At 35.6% G+C, this 27261-nt stretch overlaps 5 protein-coding genes across 7 annotated transcripts in view; 3 read left to right on the plus strand and 2 right to left on the minus strand.

Moving 5' to 3' along the window:
• Window positions 1-4504, plus strand: part of LOC135170627 (peroxidase-like) — a 44195-nt gene extending 39691 nt beyond the window's left edge. Inside the window, exons 8-14 of one of the 2 annotated variants that reach the window (XM_064136621.1) lie at window positions 44-241; window positions 313-460; window positions 545-704; window positions 771-941; window positions 2121-2319; window positions 2422-2527; window positions 4068-4504. In XM_064136621.1, the coding sequence (XP_063992691.1) occupies window positions 44-241; window positions 313-460; window positions 545-704; window positions 771-941; window positions 2121-2319; window positions 2422-2527; window positions 4068-4209 (1124 nt within the window). In that variant the 3' untranslated portion in view covers window positions 4210-4504. Of the gene's footprint in view, window positions 1-43; window positions 242-312; window positions 461-544; window positions 705-770; window positions 942-2120; window positions 2320-2421; window positions 2528-2759; window positions 4028-4067 lie in introns of those variants that run through there. The other variant, XM_064136622.1, reaches the window with a different exon arrangement.
• Window positions 4505-4938: 434 nt separating this feature from the next.
• LOC135170628 (uncharacterized) lies at window positions 4939-8087 on the plus strand. The gene is made up of 4 exons (XM_064136624.1): window positions 4939-5536; window positions 6096-6250; window positions 6715-6901; window positions 7126-8087. The coding sequence occupies exons 2-4, from the start codon at window positions 6170-6172 to the stop codon at window positions 7212-7214; spliced, it is 357 nt and encodes a 118-aa protein (XP_063992694.1). The 5' UTR covers window positions 4939-5536; window positions 6096-6169; the 3' UTR covers window positions 7215-8087.
• Window positions 8088-8566: 479 nt separating this feature from the next.
• Window positions 8567-9916, plus strand: Rrp40 (Ribosomal RNA processing 40). Its single transcript, XM_064136632.1, has 2 exons — window positions 8567-8877; window positions 9102-9916. Exons 1-2 carry the CDS (start codon window positions 8687-8689, stop codon window positions 9619-9621), a joined length of 711 nt encoding a protein of 236 aa, XP_063992702.1. The 5' UTR covers window positions 8567-8686; the 3' UTR covers window positions 9622-9916.
• Window positions 9870-12410, minus strand: LOC135170632 (chymotrypsinogen B-like). 2 transcript variants are annotated; one of them, XM_064136630.1, is made up of 3 exons: window positions 11857-12410; window positions 10929-11264; window positions 9870-10432 (listed from the first exon to the last, which is right to left on the minus strand). In XM_064136630.1, exons 2-3 carry the CDS (start codon window positions 11209-11211, stop codon window positions 10044-10046), a joined length of 672 nt encoding a protein of 223 aa, XP_063992700.1. In that variant the 5' UTR covers window positions 11212-11264; window positions 11857-12410; the 3' UTR covers window positions 9870-10043. The 2 variants fall into 2 exon arrangements, with proteins under 2 accessions (XP_063992700.1, XP_063992699.1); XM_064136629.1 differs by having other exon boundaries at window positions 11394-12410.
• A 2926-nt stretch (window positions 12411-15336) lies between these two features.
• Window positions 15337-26283, minus strand: LOC135170630 (esterase E4-like). Its single transcript, XM_064136626.1, has 8 exons — window positions 26017-26283; window positions 24046-24171; window positions 23827-23986; window positions 21137-21513; window positions 20723-20894; window positions 19077-19270; window positions 17659-17803; window positions 15337-16671 (listed from the first exon to the last, which is right to left on the minus strand). The coding sequence occupies exons 1-8, from the start codon at window positions 26245-26247 to the stop codon at window positions 16367-16369; spliced, it is 1710 nt and encodes a 569-aa protein (XP_063992696.1). The 5' UTR covers window positions 26248-26283; the 3' UTR covers window positions 15337-16366.
• Window positions 26284-27261: the final 978 nt, after the last annotated feature.

The following is a 27261-nucleotide window of genomic DNA, read 5'->3' on the forward strand; positions in this document are numbered from 1 at the left end:
TTACATCCTAGAATTAATCTTAAATAAAATTTTGCTTATCCAGGGGATGATCGAGTTAATCAGAACACTCAACTCACTGTTCTCCAAATTATTCTCCTTCGTGAGCACAATCGAATCGCCGGACAACTCTCACGACTCAATCCCCATTGGAACGATGAGACAATTTATCAGGAGACCAGACGCATCACAATCGCCATCAATCAGCACATCTCTTACTCCGAATGGCTGCCCATTATTCTCGGTGAGATTAACCGATCCCTGAGTTGAATCTCCACCAATGACTGAATATCTAAAGTTTCTATTGATATTTAGGTGCCAAAAATACCGCCAGATATCGCCTCGTCTATAATACCGACGATTATGTTGATGATTATGATGCCAGTGTTAATCCATCCGTTCTTAATGAACATTCTAACGCCGCCTTCCGTGTCTTCCACTCCCTTATCGCTGGATATCTCAAGTAATTAAAACTGATGAATTATTAACTTTAAAATTTTCATGTCGACTGTTTATGAATTTTTATACAAATCTTTATGGGTTTTAGACTTGTTATGGAAGATCGTTCTGCATCGCAGAGTTTGCTGAGACTTAGTGATTGGTTCATGAGACCCAGCATTATTGAACAGGCCGATAATATGGATGCGTTGACCAGGGGCCTTGCTGATCAGCCTGAACAGAACAGAGATGAGTTTTACGATCGGGAGGTTAGTCTCGAGAATAACTTGAAGATTATTTTCTGTAAATTGATTTAAAAAATTTTGTTTTCGTAGATTACAGTCTTCCTGTTCCGAGGTAATGGCAGATTGGGTGGAGATTTGCGAGCTACTGATATTCAACGAAATCGAGATCATGGATTGGCAAGTTACAATGACTACAGGGACTTCTGTGGATTAAGGAGAGCTGGGACTTGGGGAGATTTTGGTGATACCATTTCAGCGCAGGTTAAATATTTTTCCTTTTTTTTTTAAAAAAGCAGGGAACGTTTTTTGGAGGGATAACTACGCATATTATATACAATATATAGTATATAATATTTTATGTAGGAGTGTGAATAAGTCTTTCCCGTTTTTTTTTCAAATTTTGAGCCTTTATTGTGAAAAAATGGTTACAAATGAATTATTGAAAGTATTGGCCATCGTCTTCTTGCGTTTGACACGAATCTTCATCAAGCAAAGTCGCCAATTCTTGATCTTCAAAGATTTGCGGCCGCCCGGAACGCTCCTTGTCTTCCACGTCGAAATCACCACTTTTGAAGCGTCGAAACCATCCGCGAACACTTGAATCATCGACACAACCTTCTCCATAAGCTTCCTGAAGCAATCGATGCGCCTCGGCAGCAGATTTCTTCAAATTGAACCAATAAAGTGAAACTTCCCGCAAATGATGTAGACTCGGCTCAAATTTCGACATTTTCACGATATCAAAAATTTATGATGCGAAAAAATTTCAACTAATGTGTTAGTGTGGAATTGTTGACAGATGAATAAGCTTTGATTATGACATATGTAACCATTGAATACTCGCACAGTATTGGTGGCGGCATCTCTTACAAAAAACGGGAAAGACTTATTCACACACCTAATATATTATATATGTTATATATGATTTTCTCTTAGAGACCCGCTAGTGAAATTTAAAGATTCAATTGATTTTTGAGATGCGAGACTGGTGTACAGACCAGAGATGGCATGTCATAGGTTTTTTATTAACATTATTTGATTATTGTGGTCATCATCAATCGAATACGAAAAAATCACTAGTTGAGGTATCAGTAATCAGAGTAGGACAATTTTTTTGTTATTAATTCAATTGATATTCACAGGTATAGGCATAGATTCTCCGTTCATTTTGTCAATGAGTAATCGCAATCTATATTTTTTAAAAATTTATTCTTAGATTAAATCATTAGATTAAGCCACGAGTGAAGTGTTCCGCCGATATTAAATCAATCAGCAATTTAAATTAATGATGTACTGACGAAATACTCAAATATTGGAGTTAAGTCATTACTTTTTAATCAATTAATGAATAACCAGCATTCCTAAGGTTTTTTCCTCTCGTTGATGTGAAATTGTAAATCCTGAAATTAATTAAAACTGTGATATAATTTCTAATTTCAGAATATCGAAAAATTGTCGCAATTATACGAAACCCCGGATGATGTCGATTTAACGGTCGGTGGTTCTCTGGAGGAAAATGCACCAGGTGCATTAACAGGGCCGACTTTCCTTTGCATCCTGATTGAGCAGTTCTATCGTACACGAGTTGGTGATCGATTCTGGTACGAATCTTCGAATCCCGACGTTGCATTCACCAGAGGTAATTTTCCTTACTTTCGGTCATCAATGTACAATTTCTCCAATTGCATAGTAATTTAATGAGCATGATTTCATTTCCATGTTGATACTTGTCATCGATCAGAACAATTGAGAGAAATTCGAAAGGCAAGCATTGGCAGACTGTTATGTGATAACAGTGATAACGTCCAGAATATGCAGCGCAGAGCATTCGAAATTCCATCACCAACGTGAGTTGCACATTTCTTTCATTAATTTTTCCAGTTTATTAATTAAAAAAAATACGTCTGCAATTAAAAATGTTAAATCAATGATTCTTATAATTTTTCTGAGAGAATTAATTTCCAGGAAAAATGCCAAAGGTGTTCGATTTGTTCTTTTAAACTATTGGATTATCGATAGAGATTATCTCAATAATATAAAAACGATTTAACTATTAACTTTAATTCTTTATTACCGCAGGCAGAAGGTATATCTTTCTCGTATGATGTCTCCAGATCAACTGACTCTCAGTGACCAAAGATTTCACACTCTAGACCCATTTGCAAAAGGGCCTTGTTCATTCATTCCTTTCTGTTTCTTCTCTCGTTCTATTTATTAAAATCATTGTAAACATTTCGGTACTGTTTGCAGAAAAACTATAAAAACTATAACATACTGAGATGGACTGAAAAACAGCTATAGAAAGATGATTCATCTTAGTCCACACGTATCAAGCATTTTCAATATAAATCATTTGAACTATCAGTGAACACATATCGATGTAGACGCAGAAAAACTTGAACATAAATTAATAATAATGTTTATGAATCTGTTTTTTACGATTTTCAAAGCGCATCTGAAGTTTGAAGGTGAAGAGTAAATTAGATGGAGGGAAATATTCCATAATTCTCCCAAAGAAACAAGCAGCAACTGACTGCAATCCGACAGAAGTAATGTGACCGTTACTTTACGCGTAATTAGTAATTTATTTTATAATTTCTACCAATTCCATTGCTGGTTGCTTCCGAATGAATCCCCACCAATTGGATTTGAAAAATGAGAGATTAGATATTCGCGATGTGATTGGAAAATTAAAAAAAAATTGACTAATGTTTAGAATACAAAATTTCTATTTCAAGTGAAGTCAAAAATATTCTGCGTTTTTTTAAATGTAAAATGAGAGAAAAATAGGTGAATTTTTATAGTGTAATTCCGGTAAAAATTACTGTGCTAATTTCCAATTTTGGCGGAAACTATAGACCTGAAAAAATTACTATACCGCATTAGGAAAACTTCGAGATCGTCCTCGTAAAAATTCAAAGTTTTATGCAACATTTCCCATAACAAAGACTAACTTCAGCAATAATCAGCTCCGTGCGGTGCTCATTGTTAATCAATCACAATCAGTTACCGAAAAATTACTCTGTGGCACAGTAAAAAATGAAGGAAAGTCCAATAAAAGTTTTTAAAAATTTCTATCAATTTTTTATTTCCCTTCAAATAAAAAATGACAGTCCTTCAAATTTTATGGCGCTGTTTCGTAAATTTTACGAAGCCACATATCATTAATTACAAAACTTATGGTATTGATAGGAATTTTTATGTGTTACTAAAACACATTTCAGTATTTTAATATCATGCACCTCAATTCTAGTGCTCGGCACAGTATTTTGTCCAAGACATTTCTCTCCGTGTAGACTTATGTTATTTATCAATTTTTCCAATAGCCATATAAAGTATCGTCTTCAGTCTAAATATTTTTTAAAATTTATGATTCATATGTTGAAGGAATCCGATCACAAGATGCAGCGAGATTCCGGAAATTGACTTGTCTCTATGGAGGGACTTCGCACCATCCTTAGCTACACAACCAAAAATCGGTCACCTACACCAAAATCCCCAAAACTTGGATGTACTGTATAAAAAATGATAACTTAAGCACTGCCATCAGTCTTCATTGCATTCAATCTGTTGTACAATTGTTACCAGTTACCATTTTTTAAATATTTTTGTTTAGATCATTCTTGTTTTATTTTTGTTTTTGATTTATATTTTTTCTATATGATTTATCCTGTCAAATGTCACACCTGTCGTAGTCAGGCATTTTTTGTTGTTATGGTATTGAATAAAAAACGTATTATCTAATAATACGAATTAAGAAAAAAAACTCGTGTAGACATAATTCAGTACCAATTCCCTCGTGGCAGTCCAGGTGACATAAGAATCTTGAAGAATCACCTCGTCGACTGTTTATCCACCGCCGAGATACCGACCATCGAATCTGATTACCGACAGCCTAGTTATCGACGTGTGGAACCAGTTACCCGCGCTCTAGCGAATTACTGATCCGGTTGGAAATACAATTAAGTAAAAATTAAGCTAATAACAATAAACCTAAGGAATGTTATAAAACTAATATAAATAAGAAATTATATTGTAATGTTTTGCCAGCGCACAATTTTACCGAAAATGATCAAATATGACACTGCACGTGCCAAGAAAAAATGCTGAATCAACTAAAACAAACCGGACGAAGATTTTACGCTGACAAAATGCACCGGACGAAAATGCTATCTGCTGATGTTGCAACCGGATACAAATTTTATATAAAAACCCCCCGATTTACATAATAATTAATTCATTCATAATCCTACCATCGTGGCGAATTCATCATTTATTGCGGAGCAGAAGATTGCTCGCATTAAATCTCCTTATCCTAATTGATTGGAGCAGAAGATTGCTCGATCACTCCTTATCCCCCAAACAATCCTACCTCTACATAAAGATTGGAGCAGAAGATTGCTCAATCTTAGGTATCATCTCCAAACTACTCATTCCTTCCCCCGCAATCATTTCAATGCCGAAAAGGACCAGACGTGCGGGTAGAAAATATCAGTTTCGAAAGTTGGCCGCGATTTATAGAAATCTACAAGAGGATTTAGACACGTTGTTGGGAAACAATAACCCAGTGCCGACAGTGCTTAGAAGTGACACCCACAGCACCGCAGTCACCAGAGACTGTCAGGAAAACTTCAGACTGGTCCAACATCGTGAACCGGTATCCAGACCCCAACAGGAGACACCAGGAACTGCACCACATTCCCAGACGCAGGGATACTTTGCCACTGATTACGTGGCCAATCAGCAGCAGACCCAAGTTCCTGTCAGCCAGGATCACGCTTCTTTTAAAATAAGTCCTTCGACGGAGAATTCCCTGAGTGGGCCAAGAGAAAAACTCCGACAACTGAAAAATTAAGGTAGGAGTCAACAAATTCATAAATCAGATAAAAATAAATAATTGAGAAGAGAGAAATTCCCTCCAACTGGTTGTGTTGGAAAAAGTAGTTAAAAATCATACGTCATTTTAAAATTGGACGTAACATCTTCTGCGATTTCTCCAGAAACTGACGAAATTGGACATATTATGAGCAATTTTTTTAGAATTGTTTAAACATTTGTTTGATGGAAAATATCGTGTGATGGCAAATGCTGCGCTTTCTGATTGTCCCATTATCGCTTAAAGAACAGTGTTATAAATGGCAAATAGAGAATTAATTATTTTTAAATGGAAAGGATAACATTTTAGGAACAATTTGTTCTTTTGATTCAAATAAAAAATGTTCCCGCGACAACTGAAAATGTTCGTCATATGTAAATTCTCCTTTAGGTCCTTTTGCATGCAGAAGATGAAACAAGTTTTCGCGCCATTTCACGTATGCCATAACCTAAAAAATACAGTTGACTGTCAACCGTTGTTTGTAATTGTGTTTCGTCTTTCTTTCTTTCTATTTTATAAAAATCCTCAATTCACTTCAGGAGTTTCTGGAGGAGAGGGAAAGACGTAGCAGTTGGTCTAGTTGACAATCATAAATAATTCGAGCTGAATAACAATGGGAAGACCTAGAGTGATGGGTACAAACTTGGGAAAGGAGATTGGCAACCGGATTACCCTCTTCGGGATGATCAAAGCGGTAATAATGAATTGTTTATGAAAAGTCCTGGAACATTCTTGATTAATTAATTCTTCAAAAGTACTAGTTTAACTATGGATTAAGCCCAATATTTAATTTTTAACCCTCAATAACTCAACCATTGGTCGAGTGAAATAAAAAAAAAATCTTTAATTTTTTAATGGTCCTGGATAATTCCTAATTAATTCCCTAGAACTATTATTTCCTATATTAAGTAAAATTTTTAATTGTTAACTGTCATTAACTCGAATCCATGGATTGAGTGAAATTAAAAAAATCTGCGATTTTCTAATTGTTCTGGATAATTCTTAATTAATTCCCTAGAATTATTAGCTCATATATTAAGTAAAATTTCTAATTATTAACTGTCATTAAGTCAAAAGCATGAATTGAGTGAAATAACAAGAATATCATTCATTTTTATTTTACTATAAAAGTAATATCAATTTTGTTGATCACTTCAGGTGAGCTCGAACCAGACCAATGTTGAATTGCTGACCCCAGACAACATTAAAGTCAATGTATCGCTCCCTGAACCTTTCACTGAGCCCGCTGAAGGAGGGATGGATGTCTTTGGAGTTGTCCAATCGAAATCCACAATCAGTGCTGATGGTTACGTCTACCGGAAACCCGAGGAACTCGAAATGTTCAGTAAGCAATAATTTCCCAATATCTTAATGGCTTTCTTCAGAAGCATAAAATTAAAAGGTCAGAAAAAAAAGGCTTCCAGAAAATTTTTTCCAGGTTCAATACTTTTGGTGATAACTAAAAATCCGAAAATCGCAATATTTATGATGATAATTCATCAGTAAATTATTTAATCCATCATGGAGGATGCTAACAACGGTGAAATTAAATTATTTATTCTATTTTAGGTTGTCAGGACTACCAGGACTATTTGATACTGGTAAATACCATGAGAGGCCAGGATGAGAACATTCAGGCTGCCTTCCATACAGTTTAAGTTAACATAAACAATATATTCAACTCCAAATATTCTGTAAGAATTTTTTTTTCATCTGATCTGTCATAAATAAACATTAAGAGTATTTTATCAATTTTTTTTTGTCTTTCATCGATTTACACTGAATGGTACGGGCAATGAGAAACATACGTTCTCATCTGATTGTCGATGACATCGAAGAATTTTAAAAATTAGTTTATTAATTTGAGATATTGTACTCCACTGGAATACGTGTGGAAAATACAGTCATCTAAGCTTTGGGTATAGTCCCATTGGAAGGTTGTCTATGTCGCTTTTCATTTTATTTTTTATCTGTAAAGCTATATGAATTTTAAAGTGATTTTGGGATTTAAAAAATCCTCAAAAACGATAGATGTATTGATTTTCTAGTGAAAACAAAGAAAAATAATTTTTTTCTCAGGGAAAAAAAATTTAATTGCTCTATAAGTTTCAGTTAAGTTTCTTCTCGCAAAAATTAATTATTCTATGATGAAAATGGCCTTGAAAAATTCAGTTTTTTCAGAAGGTGTTTTCGAGACTGAATTCTGTAAAACTCTGATTTCAATGAATTATTTAACGTCTAACTCGAAAAATTTGATTGATCCTTAGCAATAAATATTCCTTGGATTTGATTGACTGGTGCATTTACATTTTGGACGATTTCACAGCTAAATACAATCAATTTAGTCGAGCTACTCTTTTAATAAATTCAAAGATGATCGAAAACTTCACAAAATTTTTACAAAACTATATTACATTTCTAATCGTGTTGTTTTCTCCAAATTAGGTATTAATTAGTCGAAAATTTAAATTGGTATTTTTTATCACTACTGACACTTCATAAAAGATAATCCATCATTAGGGAAACAAGTTCTATTATTTATTTATGAAAAGAAAATGTTTTAAAAAACATCAATAGTTTTCTTCTTCATCATTCCTTTCTTTATTATTATTATTATTATTTATCTCTTTTGATGTTACAAATATCTTTTTTGCTTTACATCCTCCCCAGCCTCTCTTAAAAAATCTCTTCTATTTGAACTTTGATATTCACATATATAGCTCTATATAAACAAACAAAAAAACAAATGTCCTTATTATTCTGCAATCCTTTCTTTATTTAATTTACATAATACTGACTATGTAGGATTTTTTTTCAAAAATCTTCAAAAACAACGTATCTGGTCGGTAAGTTACCCACCTGAGGATAGAGGAACCTTACAACTTCACCGCTTCGTAGATAAAAAAAGCTACTGAAATGCGATGTAGATAACGTTAAGGGTAACTGGTACACCATGAGGGAGGCATTATCGACTCTTGGTAAAACTGCAGTGAACGTGCAGGAAACAACAAACAATTAAAACGTGTTCTCCTAACCTCACACCCTCCGATTGCCGGTTCTCCCCCTTTCTGTGAGCCAATGTTTACATCTATCATTAACAATTGACTGATATTGATGAAAACAACTTATAATGATGGAAGTGGAACCAGAAGAGGTGGCAATGCCAGGTGATGTGATTAAAATAACAACCGAAAATCCTAAACAGAAAATCGTGATTGGGCCTGGATTGAGGAGAGAAGGAGAGACTATTTACGCTTGCAAGGCTGGAATCCTTAAAAAAAGGTCACCCTCGATTTACTACATCGACAGTTATCAACGAAGGTACAGTATTTCTTCATCAGCTTGATAAAAAATAGATAAAAAACAAATCGTGGTGACTTTCAGATTAATAAAACTCCATTTCGTCAGCTCCTTCAGGAGTGGACGATGTCAATGATTCAGTTCAGAAGCAAAACCTGAGAACCTACAATTTGACTGTTACAATTTTTTTATTGAAGAACAGTATCAAAGCTAATAAAATAATCAATTTCTTTTTAATTTTCTAGATATATACCCAGCAGAGGTGAAACTGTTGTTGGTATAGTGACTCAGAAAGCTGGAGATATCTTCAAAGTAGACATTGGTGCATCTGACCAAGCCTCCCTTTCCTACCTAGCATTCGAAGGTGCAAGCAAACGCAATCGTCCAGACGTACAAATTGGAGATATCGTATATGCAAAACTGTTGATCGCCAGTAAGGACATGGAGTCGGAGCTCGTGTGTGTGGACTCTCACGGTAAAAAAGGAAAGCTGGGAGTCCTGGGGCCCAAAGGAATGCTGCTCAGTTGTTCTTTGAATTTAGTGAGGAAACTTTTACGCGAGGACAGCCCCTTTTTTAGAGCCTTCGGAATGGAGCAGCCGTATGAACTGGCTGTTGGGATGAATGGAAGAGTCTGGATCAATGCGAAAACTGTCAGGGAGACAGTGGCACTCGCCAACGGAATTTTAGCTGCTGAATTCACTCCCAACGATAAGATTCAGGAGCTGTGTCAGACTATCGCTCAAACGGTTCTCGAAACCAGCTGAAGTAAATAAATAATCAGAGTTTGTTGATTCAGCTGAAAAAATCATTGTAAATTTGAAAATGAAAAAAAATTTGATTTCACTCTGGTAGTTTCGAATTATGGAACATTAAAATATTTCAGTTTTTGTTTTTATTTCAAAATTTCAAGTGTTAACATTCTTTACTATCATTAGCAATAGTTTAATTAAATATATACGACGTAACAGTACTGTAGTGTAAATACTCGACTTACAGATTAATCGCATTCTCATTATCGAATAAACAGGTCAGCGATTTATTAAATTATTTATAATTGAATTTTTCGATTAATTATTTTCTCATTTATTTAGTGATTTTCCTTATTTAATATTTGTCGCAGTGTCAGAAGCTGATAATTTCTTTTAGATTATTTGTCTTATCTTATAGGTGACTCTGGGAGTCAAGATCATTGCGCTGTAACTTGTTGTATCCATTCTATGAACGAGGAAACCCGGGTGAAAACCCCAGCTCTCGAGCTCGGACAATAATCATCACCGAAACTGACAATTCCAATTTGCATTGTGCCTTTGTTGGTGGCAATCACAAGTGGACCACCACTGTCTCCTATGCATGCATCAGCTCCCGTCATTGGTTGAGTGCAAATATGACTTGGGCCCGTTTGAAGCCAGTCCCGGAAGCACTCATAGCCGCTCAATATTGGAATTTGTGCCCATTGCAAGTCTCGCGATGAGCGGTGTTGTCCGGTGTTACCCCATCCCATAATCAGGGCCCTTTTTCCAACCAACGTTTCCTCGGTATAACTTCTTCCTGATAGTCCGATTTTGTTGATATTTTCTGAAACAATATTGGATTGATTATGCATTACTGTATTGTATATTGCTTTGTTCTTGATTTTTGTCGGTACGACCAACTTGACCGATTTCATCGGTCAAGAAAAACTTTTCACTTTAAATGTCAAGTCCTAATCTAATGGAGTCAGGCCCAGGTCTGTCGGGTATCTATGCACGACGCAACTACGTCATTCACAAGCTCTAAATGATCTTGAATAATTATCACGAGCAGAGGACAGTAAATTAGAATACTGCCCTTAGTTATACTATATAAATTGTTTCTTCTCTTTTCAATGGTACATTTTTCATATTTTTGTTGTTAAAATGTTGTTGTAAAAATTAGACTTGAGAGACTAATTGTTGTGATAAAACTAACATTCGTCCCTCGTTTCACCCCTAGAGGTATAATTTTTACCTAAAATTTATTTTCGTGTAGCGGGCACAGGAGTGTCTTCCACCCTATCATCCCCATCCACCACTAAAATTCATCAAACACTTACGTCCAAATGGAATAGTCCGTGGCATGTAGAGTAAAGCAATATCGTTGATATCCTGGGCGTACTGGGGATGGACCACAACAGTTGATGTCATCATCGCGACTCCCTGGCCGAGATAAGTCTGACCCCTAACTTTTTGCTGGTCAGTCTCTCCCAGAACTACGAGGTACCGTCTTGGACCATCGGTTACACAATGGGCAGCGGTGAGCACCCACCTCTCTGATATGATGCTGCCACCACAGCTGCCATATCCCCCAGACATATATAATTGATGTACTATCGCCATCCAGGGAAATTGTCCAGGTCTCGCATACTGACCGCCGACGATTGGTGTGAAATCTGAAAAACACGAGGATGATTAATCTAATGAGGGTGAACACATCAAATACAAGTTGACCATCATCTTGGGTCATTAGTGGTCTTTTGTGTCTGAATGGCAATCTGAAAATGGATTTGCCAGCCCAATACCTATTGACCCAGGTGAGGAATGTCCATTCTGATTATGGAGACAAGGTAGATCTAGGGTTGGAGATCCAGTCATGGAGACCCAGAGTGGAAGCAATGTGTGTTTTGTCCTTAGTCACGAGAAAGGACGAGGTTGTTTGCATTATATATTTTTGATCGTTGAGTGACTTGGATGAGCGGATGGAGAAAAACATTTTTTTTTGACATCTGTTGGGGAAAACCCCATGGAGCTTTCATTCAGAAAATTCCTCGTTCAACGAGGCCACTTCCTTTAAAATTATTCTCAAAAGTTAATACAGTCCCATACTTCACTCCCATCCATAGCTCCTTATAATAAAAAAATTCTCTCAATACTCTCTGCCACCTAACCCTTGCTAGCCGTGCCTTATGACTCTAAATTTTCACATTTTGCTAGACAAGGTTGGCGATACTTTCTCCGACACAAGCATGCATTTTTATGACTAACCTTTTCCTTTGTCCAACACCCCCAAAAGTGGGACAAGGCTTCCTCAAGATGCGGAAGATTGAAGTAGCCAAATCAGTTGAATAGCACCAAGTGAACGTACAACATCACTTCGGAATTCTCACGCTCATCCGGGTCACTCCATTTTAATCGGAAGTTAAATATTGAGCAAATCAACATAAAAATAAAATCATTGTGCCTTTCAAATGCAAAATTTATAGTGTTGTATTGCGTTTTGGTTATAATAATATCAACGTAAAATAAACTTCATTAAAGGGTTCCACGTCTAAATATCCAGTCGAAAATACCCAAACAAAAATCTCCAATGAAAAATGTCCAAAACAATAATATCCAAAACACAAATATCCAAATGCTATCAAATCCAATACAAAAATTAGACAAATTTATTTTGAACTCCAATCCACCTTCTTGGATCTACAAACAGATCCAATGTTCGCGGATATATTTGCTATTGGGTTTTTTACAATCGGATATTTTCGAATTGGATATTTTTAACTGGATATTTTGGACTGGATATTTTCGACCGGATATTTAGACGTGCTCCCTCATTAAAGTGAGTTTTCAAATTTAGTCGTTTTATTTCTTTCAAGCGAAGTTAATTCTTTAGCTTGAGAAGTGCGTGGGATAATTTAATTAATTTCACGCACAATGTTGATGCCATCGTTGAATCTTATATTGATTTAACTTGAGTCGTATCTGCTCCTTCGAATCTCAATGGAATCTTCAAAGGATTCTTGGAATGGAGTCTTTTTTTCCAGGATGGAGGACCCAGGATAGGGTGAAGCTAGATTTCATTGTCGAATTCAAGACTGATTTAAACTCAGACGTAAATCTACCAGTCAGCCCATATAATTATTAGGTTTATAAATGAGGTACTTTAATGTACTAAATTATGTTCTAGTAAAATACCTCAAGGAGTTATCAATGATAATTAATTAATGGGGAATTATCAGGTGATTCAAAGGGTTGATCGAGGATTGTTAGTGAAGCCTTGATCGAAGCTGGACATTCCAGCCTGGACACTTGATTTTTCGAACTTCCTCAAAGCTCGGTTTAACCTTGAGAATCTGGACTGGATCCATGTTGGTCAGTGCTCAATCAAGCTTCATCCAATCTTGATTCCATTGTCTATTCACATCTGTGTCAATTTTTCTTTATCTATCGATTCTGGAGCGTCCAAATCGTCAAGATTTTATGTTCCATAGACGAAGATCTGACGATTTTTCTTCACTTGATCGGTCGAAAAATGGGGAAGGGTTAAAGGTCGTTATGATGAGGTCGTGTTCGATGGAACTTTATTAAGTTAAGATCGTATCTGGTTGAGAGTGTACCTCTTTTTACGTTTATCAAAAAATAAGTGTCAAATCTGATATCATTTAGTGTTTAGACCGGTATTTTCAATATTTCCCTCGGGGCACACCAGCAGCTCAGTCTAAGTGTTTTGTTTTTACGGAGTTGAAATTCAAATTACTTGGAGTCCCCTCTGTCTCAATTTCAAATTGAGATTTCTTGAACGTCAAATTTTTAGTTCCCAATTGAATTTTAAACCGGATCAGGGGGTTGTATATGTGGCCCTTTTGGAAACACATGAGAGAATTTTTTTAATTTTCTATCGTATTTTTGAATGTTTTTCTAATTTGTAAATGCTGAAATTCAAGAAGCTTTCTAAAAAAAAGTAAAAAAAATGGAATTTAGCAATTTATGTTATAATCAATTTTAGTGATTATTGTTAGCAATTCATGCAATCAAAATAAGTATTTTGAGTCCTCACAGAAGATGAGACTAGTTCTGGTTTATCTTATTGTTCATAATATTCATAAAATTGAAATTTCTATTAATTTTTGTAAAATTTAATGCATTAATAAGAAAATTAATCTCACATATGGCTACAAAATCACTTCATGTCTTCATTTGGAAAGAAAAAGACCCAATAAAATTGTTAACATTTAAACCCAATTCAATATTACATTATGCGCCAAGGACAGAAAGTCATGCTTTTCCACCTGCCATGTGCGGAAACTAATTTCCAGAAAAAACTGCTATATTGGCATTGCAGTGGCGGATCATACTTCGATTTAAAGACGTCCTAAAATTGTCTTCTGTCAAGTTTATTGTGTTTTTCAAAGTGTTCTTTTTATCCTAACAAATTTTAATTTTGTGAATAACTTAAATAAGTATCAAAACATCAATAAAGTTTGGAATTACTCGATTCGTTTTTCAACTTATTACCATAGCAAAATTAAATTCTTCACCACGTGAAAAATACTATTTCTTTAATTTTGCATAACTGATTTCAAAAAATTTGCTCTGCTCAAAAATAAATTCGCGCTTATCCAATGGTGACTTTGTTATGCTACATAATAGTATTGTTAAAAGTACTTGTCTTCATCGATTTCAAACTCGCCTTTGTCTGTGTTTATATTGTGAAATAAAATGAAAAGTACGATATTAAATCGTGAAAGGAACAATCGCATTCTCCCAAATTTCCACTGTAGCATTTTTTAATTCTTCTATGTTACATATGAAATTTTTAAATAAACGACATATGGTCTTGTAGCTCGAAATTTTTAAATACACGACATATGGTCTTGTGGCTCGATGTTACATATTAATTTTTACTGTGCTAGGACTTTATAAACTATTAAAAATTTATTTCCTTTTCTTTTAAAAAAAAAGTATTTTACAACTTCGTCGCGTTTCAAGATACATCAGTATGATATAACAGTTAGTCACCCGATCATTTCAATAAATATCTAAAAAAAAAAATTGTCCACACGTCCACAAAGGAAAATTTGTCTTTTGATGCCTGGAGACCGGGAGGAAAGTACCAACTTTCCCTACACATCTGTCAATAATAATATACAACGTATAGGTATTAAAAAACTCCACTCACTAGTGTTATTCTTCGACGATGTATCCTGGCGTATGATTGATGATGTTCCACAGCAACTTAGATACAAAATATAAATTACAATGGTGATAATTAAATAAATTTTTCTTTCAAGCTCCATGATTTAACGGTTTAGAATTTTCTATGGAACCTCCAGCCTTGTGGTACAAACAGTAAGAAATAGTTAAAATCCTCACTTTATAAATGGACAATAATGGAGTTGAAATTGTCATCAACTGAAGATGCTTAAAGGTCGTTTAATATTTCGACAAGTCATCAAGAAATCGATTTATGATTAAATTAATGGATTCACTTTGCCCTTTTTCAATCTATTTTTTATTCATCAGAACATTAGACTATATTTTTGTCATTAGAGCCATTAATGTGGTACGTGACAGTATAAATTTCAATTTACAAGGCATTCATTATTAATTAAAAGATAATATATAAGTGATTAATTATGAGGAATTCCGGGTGTCCATGACAGTCGATTCCGTTATATTGTACTTATTATATTATAATAGTTGGAAATGATCGGGGTTCTGCAGTAATTTTAGATTTAAAAATTTCCATTCTGATTTATAATTTTTATTGTTGAAAAGGTTTTCCAGGTGAAGAGCGAATGTATAGGGCGACCCAGTTACAACTGCGGACTGGAGTATTGTAGTTGGAGTAGAATTGTTTATTTTCGAAAATATTTTCATATTTTTTTTAAACGATTTTTAACGAAAAAGAACAAGATTTTCGTGATGTTTTTTTTTTAGTTCGATATTTTTTTTTTTTTTATGAAATTGATTATATTTGGATTATATTTTTCTTGCAAAAATTATATGGAGAATTATCCTGTTCCTCTTCCTACCTCATCCAAATCCTCTCCAACGACTCCTTTGAGATCACAAGAAATGTGGAACGCTATATAAACTTCCCGTCTTGTTGATAAATATATTAGGGACGATAAATATATTATATATTAGTTGATTATATTAGGGACGATAGCCGCAGATCTACTGAATAATAATCCATTCGATTTTTTTATCTCAGACAACATGAACAGCCGCTATCACCATGACCAGTGAACTTCCTTTTTTGTTAGGGCCTACTTTGACTTTAAAAAAATACATGTTAAAAATGTAAAAAATGAAAAAAAAATTTTTTTGTACATTTCAAAATACAAATAAAAATATATTAAAAAATTAAAATGATTGAATTTTGTTGTCGCATAAAAAAAAAATCCTAAAAAGTGGTAAAATGTATGCGTTCACATGAGAGTAACCCCTTAAAAAGTTTCGCGCCTGAGACTCTCGACTCCCCGCAATTCCAAGCATATGTTTTTAATACGGAACAAAATACCTGCTTTGTTTTTCTTCCATCAAAATTACAAATTTATTGTGAATAAAATATATTTGTCGTGAACCGTAAAATTTCAAACTTGTTTTGGGTCCCATATGACATATTTAAGTTTCATCGAATTTGGAGGGGAATTCCATCGTAATCCTTTATTAGTCTCTGATAACTGATTAATACAAATAATTGATTGGACAAATAGTTGGACAACCAAGTTTTTCATGGCGACCTAGTCAGTTTGGATCATACGCCAACTGACTAGGGCAATGGCCTCAAGGGAAACAGTTTTTCCCACTCTCTCATCCTATCGATATAAAGTCCACTTTTCATCTCGAGTTTATTATCGATATCCAAGTAAGCCTGATTCTCCGGCGTGAATTTCGTCCAATGAACATCTTTGAATAGGGGATTATCTTTTGGTATTGGTTCACCGGTTTTAGCAAAGTGTGCCCATATCGCGGTCATCTTTTCCACCATCACATTCTCTGGTGCGTTGTCTTCGAAGTATGGAAAGACTTTGCTCTGGTAGAAGAGATACATCAGGTCGTCTTGATGTACAACACCTGGAAAGTCAATTAAATTATGAGTAAATTTTTTAATCAAGCGGAATCCATATAAAATAGTACCAGTTGAAAATTATCCTTAACAATAACATCCCGAAAGAAGATACGGTGCGAAAAAATCTTTTCATTTATTGTGGGGTCAATCTGGAGATAATCCTGGTAATTAATGATTCTAGTGACTGAATCGTAGATGTACGACAAACTTGACAGTTGATTGGATGACATTTGGTGAAAGTTTGCTTTTGATAATAAGTGCCTATGACAATGTTGCATTTAGGGGATTTCCCGATGACAAAATTCACTCTGTTATCTAGTACATTTTCGAATGAAGAAATTATTTATTAGTTTATTTTCATGAGGCCCTCATCCAAAAGAATAATTGAAGGGAAGTCCTCATGGAGATTATCCACTGTACTTTTCTTCAAAATACATCTGGTGACCCAAAGAGGATGGAGTAAAGTGACGGCTCAGTCTTGGGGGTTTGAGTGACGCCAGCGGCGTCGTAGTACATCACCCCAGAAAAAGCCGAGTGACTGAAAAATTACTGTGTGGTACAATAAAAAATGAAAGAATGCAGAATAAAATAAACTGACATAGATAGGAATTTTTTACAAATTTGTATCAATTTTTCATTTACCCTCAAATAAAAAATGATAGAACTTGAAATTTTATAGTGATGTCTAGTAAATTGTATGAAGCCACAGATCATTAATAACAAAAATTATTACAAAATTTATGGTATTGACAGGACTTTTTATGTATGAGTAAACAACATTCCATTGCATCTCGATTTTAGTGACTGGCACAGTAATTGTTCACGGACGTTGAATAAAACTCAGAATTTGTTAATTAACTACTCTTTCCATGGATTACTTTTTCTTGACCTAGTTTTTCATGTGGGATTTTGTTCTGGAGTAGATTTTGTGGGTCTTTTTTCGTCATGGGCTATTTTTTTGTGGAGTCGTATCATTTTATTATTGTGCTCACCGTATGGTTTACCATCCGGCCATCTTGCAGTAGTAAACCGTCCCTGATAAGAGAATTTCCAATACCAAACTGGTGCTCTTGAATGTGCCCCCATGAGATTCACGAAGCGATGATTGGGGAATCCCACTAGAGCATCTGCGTAAAGCTGGAGATAACAAAGAATTCAGTGATGTTATTTATTTATTATAACGCACGAAGAGAAATAGTTTAATGTAAATTACGTAAAAGTTCCGTAATTCCTATCCCCGATGGGTCAGTCGACGCACGAAAGGAAATTTTGAATAAAAATTAGAGCTCTCTTAGGTTTGTCGGATAAATCAGACTTCGGCGACGAAGTTTTGTGATAAAACTAACTTCCGTTCTACGTGTCGCCTCTGGAGGTCTAATTTTTGTCTAAACTTCATTTGGTGTGGTTAGTAAATTTGGACTCGAAAGGAAATCGACTTTTGCGTGCGGTCGACGATCGGTTGTTCGTTGGTTGATCACTGGATAGATGGTTCGTCGATTGATTGTTGTTCATGGGTTGATTGCTGGTCGATTATTAATTGATTTCTAGTCGGGCATCAATCCAGTCTTAGTCGATAATTTGATTAATCGATTGCTAGTTGATAATTAATTAATCGATTGCGAGTCGATCGTTGATCGATTGCGAGTCGATCATTAATCGATTGCTAGTCCATTATTAATCGATTGCGAGTCGATCATTAATCGATTGCGAGTCGATCATTCATCGATTGCAAGTCGATCATTAACCGATAGCGAGTTGATCACTAATCGATTGCGAGTCGATCATTAATCGATTGCGAATCGATCATTAATCGATTGCAAGTCGATCGTTAATCGATTGCGAGTTGATCACTAATCGATTGCGAGTCGATCATTAACCGATTGCGAGTCGATTATTAATCGATTGCGAGTCGATCATTAATCGATTGCTAGTCGATCATTAACCGATTGCGAGTCGATCATGAATCGATTGCGAGTCGATCATTCATCGATCATTAATTGTTTATTAATTGATGGTTATTTCATCCGAAATCAAGCAATCGACCGCCATCGACTAGAACTCGATTAAGTGCTCAACTCGACTCTGATATCGATCCATTAGAGATGTGAGAGCAAAGATCCGGCATTTTTTACTGGACCTTCCGTAATCGTCATCGGATCTTTATTCCTATTCGTCAATTACGCAACTTTGACGCCATTTTTATTAAACATTTTCTCTCCATGCGATATCTCGAGTTTACTAATACTAGTGCCACCGTGGCCGCGGCGATGATGCCGGGTTTGCCTTTGTTTCTTCACTGATCGATTATCGATTGTCAAATGATCGATTATGGCTACGACATAATCGATTGTCTCCCTGAAATCGGCCATATTCGATTAGTGACTCGTATCGTTGTTTATATAGAACTTACATCGGCCAGTCCTTGGTAGTTATTGACGCCAACGGGTTTTTCCTGGAGGTAGAACTTCCTCAGACTCTCGGTGATGGCGACTGATCTCTCGGTTCCCCGTTCGTAGAAGAAACTTATTGGAAAGATTCTCGTGTAATTGGCATTTATATCATCGAATATCGCGTTATTACCGTTCTGGGCCTCTCTGATGGGAACTATAATTATAATAATGTTGAAGAAAATGTAATTAATTCTACATGTTTCATGATTTACATTCAATTTGTGCTGACAATTCTGTCAATTTTCAAATAAGAGCTCCAAATACAACGTTGTAATTAAAATATATTTTGGTTAAAAAAATAGTATTTGAATTATTTCATGTATACAAAAATGAGTCAAATAAGAATTTTAGAATATAGTTAATTCTAAGTAAAGTTTTCATTATATTCTAATGAAAGTCTAAGTCCAAGCTGGACGAAATAAATCGGTAACGAAAAACGTGATTCAATAATAGAGAAATATATTACTTTTTTAATTTTCCGGAGTGTTTGAAGAATTACTTTTTTGATTTATTATATCGCATTTTTTTACTTCTTTAAAAAACAATCATGAAATTTTAAAACAGAAATAAAGAAAAAGAAATGCAATAAAATAAATTCAATTACGAAACTCTGAAATAGAAAGAACACGAACTAATTACTACAGTTCATTAATTCGCAAATTGCATAGCAATATATTTTATCAATTTTTTTCATAAAATAACCCCAACGAGTGTAGTATCGGGAATAATTATGGGGAAATCCCCAGTGTAAGAATGATAATCTGTTGAATATCATAGACAGATGTCCTCCGTGTTTTATTAAGACGAGACCGAACGCGTGCTGCAGCGCGCGGAAAATGAAGGATGAGTTTTGTTTCTGTCATATAAATCAATTTGCTTCACCTTTGATTCGTCCGAAAGCATTTGACATCAACACTTGAATCATAGCGAGTGAGTGATCAACACTTGAATCTCTCTCTCACGGTGAATCATAACGATCTTTACATTATGTTTTAAAATTAGCGCCTAAAATGTAAACGACCAATAGGATACTGGCTACATCTTTGCGAGATTTCGATTCGATTCGAGATTTTCGATACGATATGTGGCTCTCCTTTTTAGAATAGGATAGTACTAGGGTTATAAGATTATATTGTAGTCGTAGCGTAGGTGTTACTTGTAGCGAAACCTCGCAAATAGACATAGATTGGTACAGGAATGCAAGCCTTTACGATAGAAGCACTTAGAGGGTGATATTTCGTGGGTTTATGAGGCCCACAGATATGACAGGCGGAAATACTTGCAGCCAGCGAGGTCCAGGGATGCTAGTACCACGTGACGTGATTAAGGCCCAATCCAGGATTGAGAAGAGAGACAGGGTCAGAGTTGGTTTTGAGAAACGATAGACGATAAATGCGTGGTTAGACAGTTAGGACTTAGACGTTTTACTTCTGCATTTAAGAGTGTGGTTAAGTGTGTTAAAAATAGTGAAGACAAAGTGTTAATATCAATTGTATCCTTTTTCCTAAAAAATAACCTGTCCTTATCTTTTTAAAAAGTAACCCTATATTAGTGATTCGCTAAATTCCCCCGGACTTATCAATTTTTATTGTTATTATTAACTTACTGGTAAGGACTCCACCAAATTCATCTTTAGTGATGCCTGTCATCACAGGTACATGATAGAGTTTTCCTTGTCTGATGAGATCGGATGGTTGAGCAGAAAGAAATCTTTCCACCCCAGGCACCTCCGGTTCGATGACGGGTCTCCACTGTAAAACTGGATCTCCCTGCCACTCCTGAAAATCAATCACAATAAAAACAAATTGTTGGTTCAGCCAGGACAGACTGTTCCAAGTAAACATATTTGGTTGGTGTGTACTGATCTTCCTCTCGGTTTCTTCAATATGCACTTTTCTTTTATAATAACTAATGACGCTTCGTTTGAGCTTCCCCATCAAAGGTTCAATATTTCACTAACAGTAACAGGTTTTCCTAGGATAGTAGTGTAAGGATCAGGAAATACAGAAGAAATCCTTACCGCAAATTGAGGAAGTGAATTTCCCAATTCTTCCGCGGACTTAGTCTTCAAACAAGTGAGTATTTTTTCGGTGGTATCACTGGGACATCCGAGGATTTCCGCTTGTCTCTTCGCCAGGTCCTTCAGATGATGGGGCAATAGACTTTGGAATGTAGCAGCTCCACTTACACCAATTACACGGTGAAACAAGCCTCTGCTCATTGGTGAGACAAGATGTACTGAATTACTCCACGAACCTGCGCTGCATCCGGCTATTGTAACAGAATCTGGATCACCTCCGAATTTCGCAATGTGCGTCTGGATCCAACGGAGTGCCACCACTTGATCCTTCAGGCCATTGTTGCCAGGTGCCAATGCATCTCCAGTACTCAAAAATCCTAAACAAATAATAATTTTTTTAAAAAGGGAAATTAGAACTGACAGTCCAATCGGTACATGAAAACAACCCCTCGGGCTATAGTTTTCAGAAAAATTTTTGAAACTCCTAGAGGATTTTTTCGGTCTTGGAAAGATCCAGATCTGCCTGTTGAATTGTGGGGTTTTCCCCGAAGACAAAATTCACTCGTTCCAAAGGTTTTTATATTTAAGATTAGAGAAAATATTTTACAAGTTAATTGTTGTCAGAACCTTTTCCTTGAGACTTTTATTACTGAACTTTTCCAAAGGGGTTTCTCCAAAATCATGTGGTGACCAGACATGGTCAAGATGGAATTTCTCAGTGAAGTTTCAGGGGGTGTGAAATTTATTGCCTTCTCTAAGTAGAGGTGAATCGTGGCCTGACTAGCAATTTGGTGTTCAGTCTCTCCTAAGATTTCATAGCGTGTACAATGTCCTCTTGACTATTAGAGACTGAATAATATATTAAAGTTTAGTGTTGTGATCATTAACAGTGTGTTCTCAATTATTTGGTTCCTCGTTGGTTTTTGAGGATTTCCCCGGGTACAAAATTCACTCTTCCAAAGTTTTATTATTTTCGTTTAAGTGATGATGGTTTATAGTCTTGATTTTACAACCAATGGAAATGTCCCCAGTTTCTTCTTTGGTTTTTATTACATCTGGATATTTCCAACTACGTCTGTTGACCAGAAGGAGTAATAAATAGGAAAAGGAAATATTCCAGACGGTGGAAATTATGTTATCCCCTTTAGGGCAACTGAGTCTAACTTGTAATGTCTCGTCAGTCTCTTGTAGATATTTGTTGTGTCAAGTGCTTTCTGTCTGAGCAAGTCTTAGAGTCCTTGAGTTATTAACATCGTTTCTAAAAATTATTAAAAGTGTTCGCTTATTTAATACCATAATCCAACATTCCTCATATTCCAACACTGCCGGCATGTTAGAGGACTTTTCGTCAAGATAGCAATGATTCATTTTCCAAATTCACAAAAAATGGGTTATTATTGTCACATATAATACCACAAGTGGTTCAAAATTATCGAATATTTCCCGATAGATTCGTTGCAAACAAATGAAGGAGTCAAGTTTTTCAGGCTAAAAAATCACGAGTGCGAAGCACGAGTGATTTTTCCTGAAAAACTTGACGACTTCATTTGTATGCAGGGAACCTAGAGGGAAATATTCTATAATTTTGAAGCTCGAGTGGTATTCAGGGGATTATTTTTCCTATCCAAATTTCGGCCAAGAGAATTGTGCCATGACATGAAAAGAGGTTTATTTGGTTAAGTGTCGTTTGTTTACCAAAATATTCAAAAAATTATCGCATGTAATACCACAAGAGCTCCGAAATTATCGGATATTTCCCGATAGGTTCGTTGCAAACAAATGAACGTGTCAAGTTTTCCAGTTTAAAAATCACGAGCGCGAAGCGCGAGTGATTTTTCTGGAAAACTTGACGAGCTTATTTGTTTGCAGGGAACCTTGAGGGAAATATCAGATAATTTCGAAGTTCGAGTGGTATTCGGGGGATTATTTTTTGCATCCAAATCTTGGCCGATAGAATTGCACCATGAGACATAATTTTCAACGAATTGCCATTTAATCTGTCAGATACAATTGAGGGTTACTTCAACATTTGTTTTTTTTTTATATATATCAACATGCAAAATTTCCAGTGAAATTTCCAAGAATTTCCGCTGAAATACCGTGTTGATTATATAAAATAACGTCGAATGGTGCAATCCTATTGGCCAAGATTTGGATGGGAAAAATAATCGCTGATATTCGAGGTAGGCTATACAAAATATCAACAAATGGTGCAATTCTATTGGCTGAAATTTGGGTGGGAAAAATAATCAAAAATATTTATGGAATTCAGAACTCAGCGAGGTGCCATTTTTAATGGTTTAGTTGCCCTGAGTATTTGCTCCCTAGAGGCAGTTTTTGTGTTGAATTTGAGAGTGAGTTTTTGTGGTATCTGCTCGCTCAGTCGGTAAGAATGTCCGGTGCAATACCAGGAAACTTGGGTTCGATTCCCGGGTGGGTTAAAGCGGCAATTCCTTCTCTCTAATTCGGTGAATCTTCAAATTTTTTTTTCCAAAAAAAAATTCCAGGCTCGATTAAGGCGATTTTTTTTAAGAAAACCAAATTTGAAGAGGATTTTAATTAAATAGAAATAAAAATCCGATTTAACCCAGCGGAGAATCGAACGTTAATATTGATGAACAGAATTATTCCGGTTCATATCATGTGGAGTCAACGTCATCTCAGGGTCAATCGTTAGAGAATCCTCTTACCTAGGGAGGCCAGCCGGTAGTTGACAGTCACTAAGACGATATCTTGGTCCATGATATAATGCGGACCAGCGTAGTAAGTCTGTCCAGACCAACTGTAGAAGCCACCAGGGTGGAAAAAGACAATAACAGGTCTCTTCACTGGTTCATTTTTCGACGGGAACTGAAATCAGCAGTGAAGCGGTAAAATGATTCAAATCGATTTTATAAATTATTAATTACCTTCGTTGTGTAGACGTTGAGCCGCAAACAATCTTCCGATTGCAAGTCTAAACCTGGTTGCGGACATCCTGGACCTTCTTTCGACGCATCGAATGTTTGGTTCCAAGGTTTCACACAAACCGGTGGCTGAAATTGGATAATAGGAGCGATTCAGGAAAAATAATATTATGACCGTGTTCCTTCTCTTCAGTGATTCATCGTAGAATATAATTCTGAGGTCGTCTGGTCTCTACATTAATTTCAGACGTCACACGGTGTTATCGCATTACGACGAGTTTTCTCGGAATAATCATATCATTTTTCGCATTTTTGGGAATTACGGCAGAATCGCTCAGGCGTGTCTTGATAAGCTAATAAGCTAATTGCTTATGAGTTAAATGACGATAACTAAATCGAAGAAAGAAAATTGAATCTTAATGTCAAGCAGTTGTGAAGTTTTTTTCGCGTGATAAAAACAAATGTCAATTGATCTGTCTATACGGGAAAAAATTAATAGAAAAGTCTGCTCATTATTGTTAGTGATTCATGCAATCAAAATAAGTATTTTGAACCCTCAGACAAGATGAGACTAGTTCTGGTTTATTTTATTGTGCATAATATTCCTAAAATTTGAAATTCTATTAATTTTTGCAGATTTTAATAAATTAATAACACAATTAATCCCACATATGGATAAAAAGTCACTCATGTCTTCATTTGGAGAGAAAAAGACCCAATAAAATTGTTAACATTTAAACCCAATTCAATATTACATTATGCGCCAAGGACAGAAAGTCATGTTTTTCCACCTGACGTGCGGGGAAACTAATTTCCAGAAAAAACTGCTATGTTGGCATTGCAGTGGCGGATCATACTCCAATTTAAAGACTCCCCAAAATTGTCTTCTGTCAAGTTTATTGTGTTTTTCAAAGTGTTCTTTTTATCCTAGCAAATTTTAATTTTGTGAATAACTTAAATTAGTATCAGAACATCAATAAAGTTTGGAAATACTCGATTCGTTTTTCAACTTGGTATCATAGCAAAATTAAATTCTTCACCATGTACAAAATACTATTTCTTTAATTTTGCATAACTGATTTCAAAAAATTGCTCTGCTCAAAAATAAATTCGCGCTTATCCAATGGTGACTTTGTTATGCTACATAATAGTATTGTTAAAAGTACTTGTCTTCATCGATTACAAACTCGCCTCCCCATTTCAATTGTAGCATTTTTTAATTTTTATATGTTACATATGGAATTTTCAAATAAATGGCGTATGGTCTTCTACACGGAGGGAAATATTCAAGAAAAATTACGTATCTTTTCCGTAATTTGGAAGCGAAATGCCATTGTCGGAAATTTTACGGAACTGTCACAGAATTTTCCTGAAATTTCCGTAAAAATTCCGGAAATTTTACGGAAACTCCGTAATTTTTACGGAAATTTCAAGAAAATTCTGTTAAAAGTCCTGTTTTTCCGGAAATTTCCATAAAAATTTCGTAAAATTACGGAAATTTTTACAGAAATTACGGGAATTTCCGTAAAATTTCCATAAGAATTACGGACATTTCCGTAAAAATTACGGAAATTTCCAGAAACGTAAAATGTCCCGTAAAATTTCCCAGGCGATTCCTTAATCAATGAACGAACTACAATTTTCGTAATTTTTACGGAATATTTCTCGTCGTGTAGTGCGATGCGTCATAGCAATGCTTACTGTAGGATCATTTCATAAACTATTAAAAATTTATTTCCGTGTAGTTTAATCACCTCATTATCGAATTCTATTCATCTGAAGATAACACTCACTTCGTTGAAAGAATTACAGCCACTCAAAATACCAACTAACAACAAATTCATTTCAAAGACAGCATAAAATATACAGTATCTCAACCTCATAACATTTAAACAACCAGAATGCGTCAAATCATCCTGTCAATAAATCATGTAGACTTGACCTCTTTGAACAATAACAAAAGAAAAAACTCACTTGGAATCGTAATTCACCGGTCGGCGGCTCCGCAAACCGCACCCCACGGAACGAATATATTTTCCTCTTCAATCTCGAGTTGATGATCGAACCTTTGATTTTACCCAATGACAACTCCACCTCAACCGTCTCATCTTTATCGTCTCCACTAGCGTAAACAACGCTCAGAGAGACGAAACAAAGAAGGAGGAAAATCTTCTTCATATTCGCCGATAGAGAGGACTGTATCATGCGAAAGGCCACAAGTGAAGTTATTTGTGATACTGGAATGGAATAACCCAACGTTCGGCTTTTATACACCATCGTGGGGTGATATAGGTGATGAGGAAAAAGTGGAACAAAATGAGGAAAACTGGCGGAGGTGACTGATTCGCAGAACTTTATTAGACTAACTCTGCAGTATGAATGTTTAATTTCGTTTGTTTCTCTACAAAGTCAATAGCTATTCAAGTGATATGGAAATTAGAGGTTCGTTCCGTTGGTCAAAAATAATGGAAAATTCCCGGTTTTGGAGTCATGAGTTCAACGGAAAGAAGTTTTGCTGTGAGAACATAGATGAAAGACATTTGGCCAATCAGATGATGACTTGACAATTTTGCTTTCGATTGGCCCTTGCGGAGGAAAAGTATTGGATATGGGGTATATCGATGAATATAAAATTCAGTGGTTTTAATTTTAACTTTATTTTTATTCAATAGGGCTAAAAACTGATCACAAAGCCTTAAGGAAGGAGCCTTCTTTAGAGGCTTCAAAAAATCGATTTTTTTTGCGTAAATCACTTCCCAAACTATCCAAGAATATGTCTCCAAAATTTCAGAACAAAATTCGGATTATTTCCGGAGATACAGACGAAATAGTGAGCAAGCGTCGAGCCGCAGTGAGCAGAAATTGGCATCTGCGACTACGGGCGACGTTATAGTTTATCTTCCTCGTTGTTATCGCATAAATGAATTTGTGTCTGTGTTTTCGGCAATTTCGGCGTTAGTTATTTGCAATTTATGTCAGCAAAAAATCACGTTCGCCGAAAGCAGCCGTCGAGGTTTAGGATTTAAAATTATTTTGTCATGCGCTGCGTATACAGCATGTGTATACAGCATCGAAAACGATATTCGAAAGTGCGTGCAAAAGTGCTGTCGAAGAGGAAAAAGAACTAAATGTGCAAAATGAAAGACCAGCTGACCATTTGAAAGTTTCGGGCGATGGATCGTGGAAGAAACGTGGATTCACTTCTCTGTATGGTGTAAT

Source organism: Diachasmimorpha longicaudata, chromosome 17 (assembly GCF_034640455.1).
Source record: "Diachasmimorpha longicaudata isolate KC_UGA_2023 chromosome 17, iyDiaLong2, whole genome shotgun sequence".
Classification (NCBI taxonomy): domain Eukaryota; kingdom Metazoa; phylum Arthropoda; class Insecta; order Hymenoptera; family Braconidae; genus Diachasmimorpha; species Diachasmimorpha longicaudata.

Bases quoted from the DNA above. Each gene is read 5' to 3' on its own strand.
- LOC135170632 (XM_064136629.1), bottom strand. From the start codon at position 11,466: ATGACTGGATCTCCAACCCTAGATCTACCTTGTCTCCATAATCAGAAT. The intron at 11,265-11,393 runs GTATTGGGCTGG...CGTGTTTTTCAG, and splicing joins TTCCTCACCTGGGTCAATAG to ATTTCACACCAATCGTCGGC. The intron at 10,433-10,928 runs GTAAGTGTTTGA...ATATTGTTTCAG, and splicing joins ACGGACTATTCCATTTGGAC to AAAATATCAACAAAATCGGA.
- Rrp40 (XM_064136632.1), top strand. From the start codon at position 8,687: ATGATGGAAGTGGAACCAGAAGAGGTGGCAATGCCAGGTGATGTGATT. The intron at 8,878-9,101 runs GTACAGTATTTC...TTAATTTTCTAG, and splicing joins ATCGACAGTTATCAACGAAG to ATATATACCCAGCAGAGGTG.
- LOC135170630 (XM_064136626.1), bottom strand. From the start codon at position 26,247: ATGATACAGTCCTCTCTATCGGCGAATATGAAGAAGATTTTCCTCCTT. The intron at 23,987-24,045 runs GTAATTAATAAT...TGCTGATTTCAG, and splicing joins TCAACGTCTACACAACGAAG to TTCCCGTCGAAAAATGAACC. The intron at 17,804-19,076 runs GTAAGTTCTATA...TGTTATCTCCAG, and splicing joins ACTACCAAGGACTGGCCGAT to CTTTACGCAGATGCTCTAGT.
- LOC135170628 (XM_064136624.1), top strand. From the start codon at position 6,170: ATGGGAAGACCTAGAGTGATGGGTACAAACTTGGGAAAGGAGATTGGC. The intron at 6,251-6,714 runs GTAATAATGAAT...TGATCACTTCAG, and splicing joins TCTTCGGGATGATCAAAGCG to GTGAGCTCGAACCAGACCAA. The intron at 6,902-7,125 runs GTAAGCAATAAT...ATTCTATTTTAG, and splicing joins CGAGGAACTCGAAATGTTCA to GTTGTCAGGACTACCAGGAC.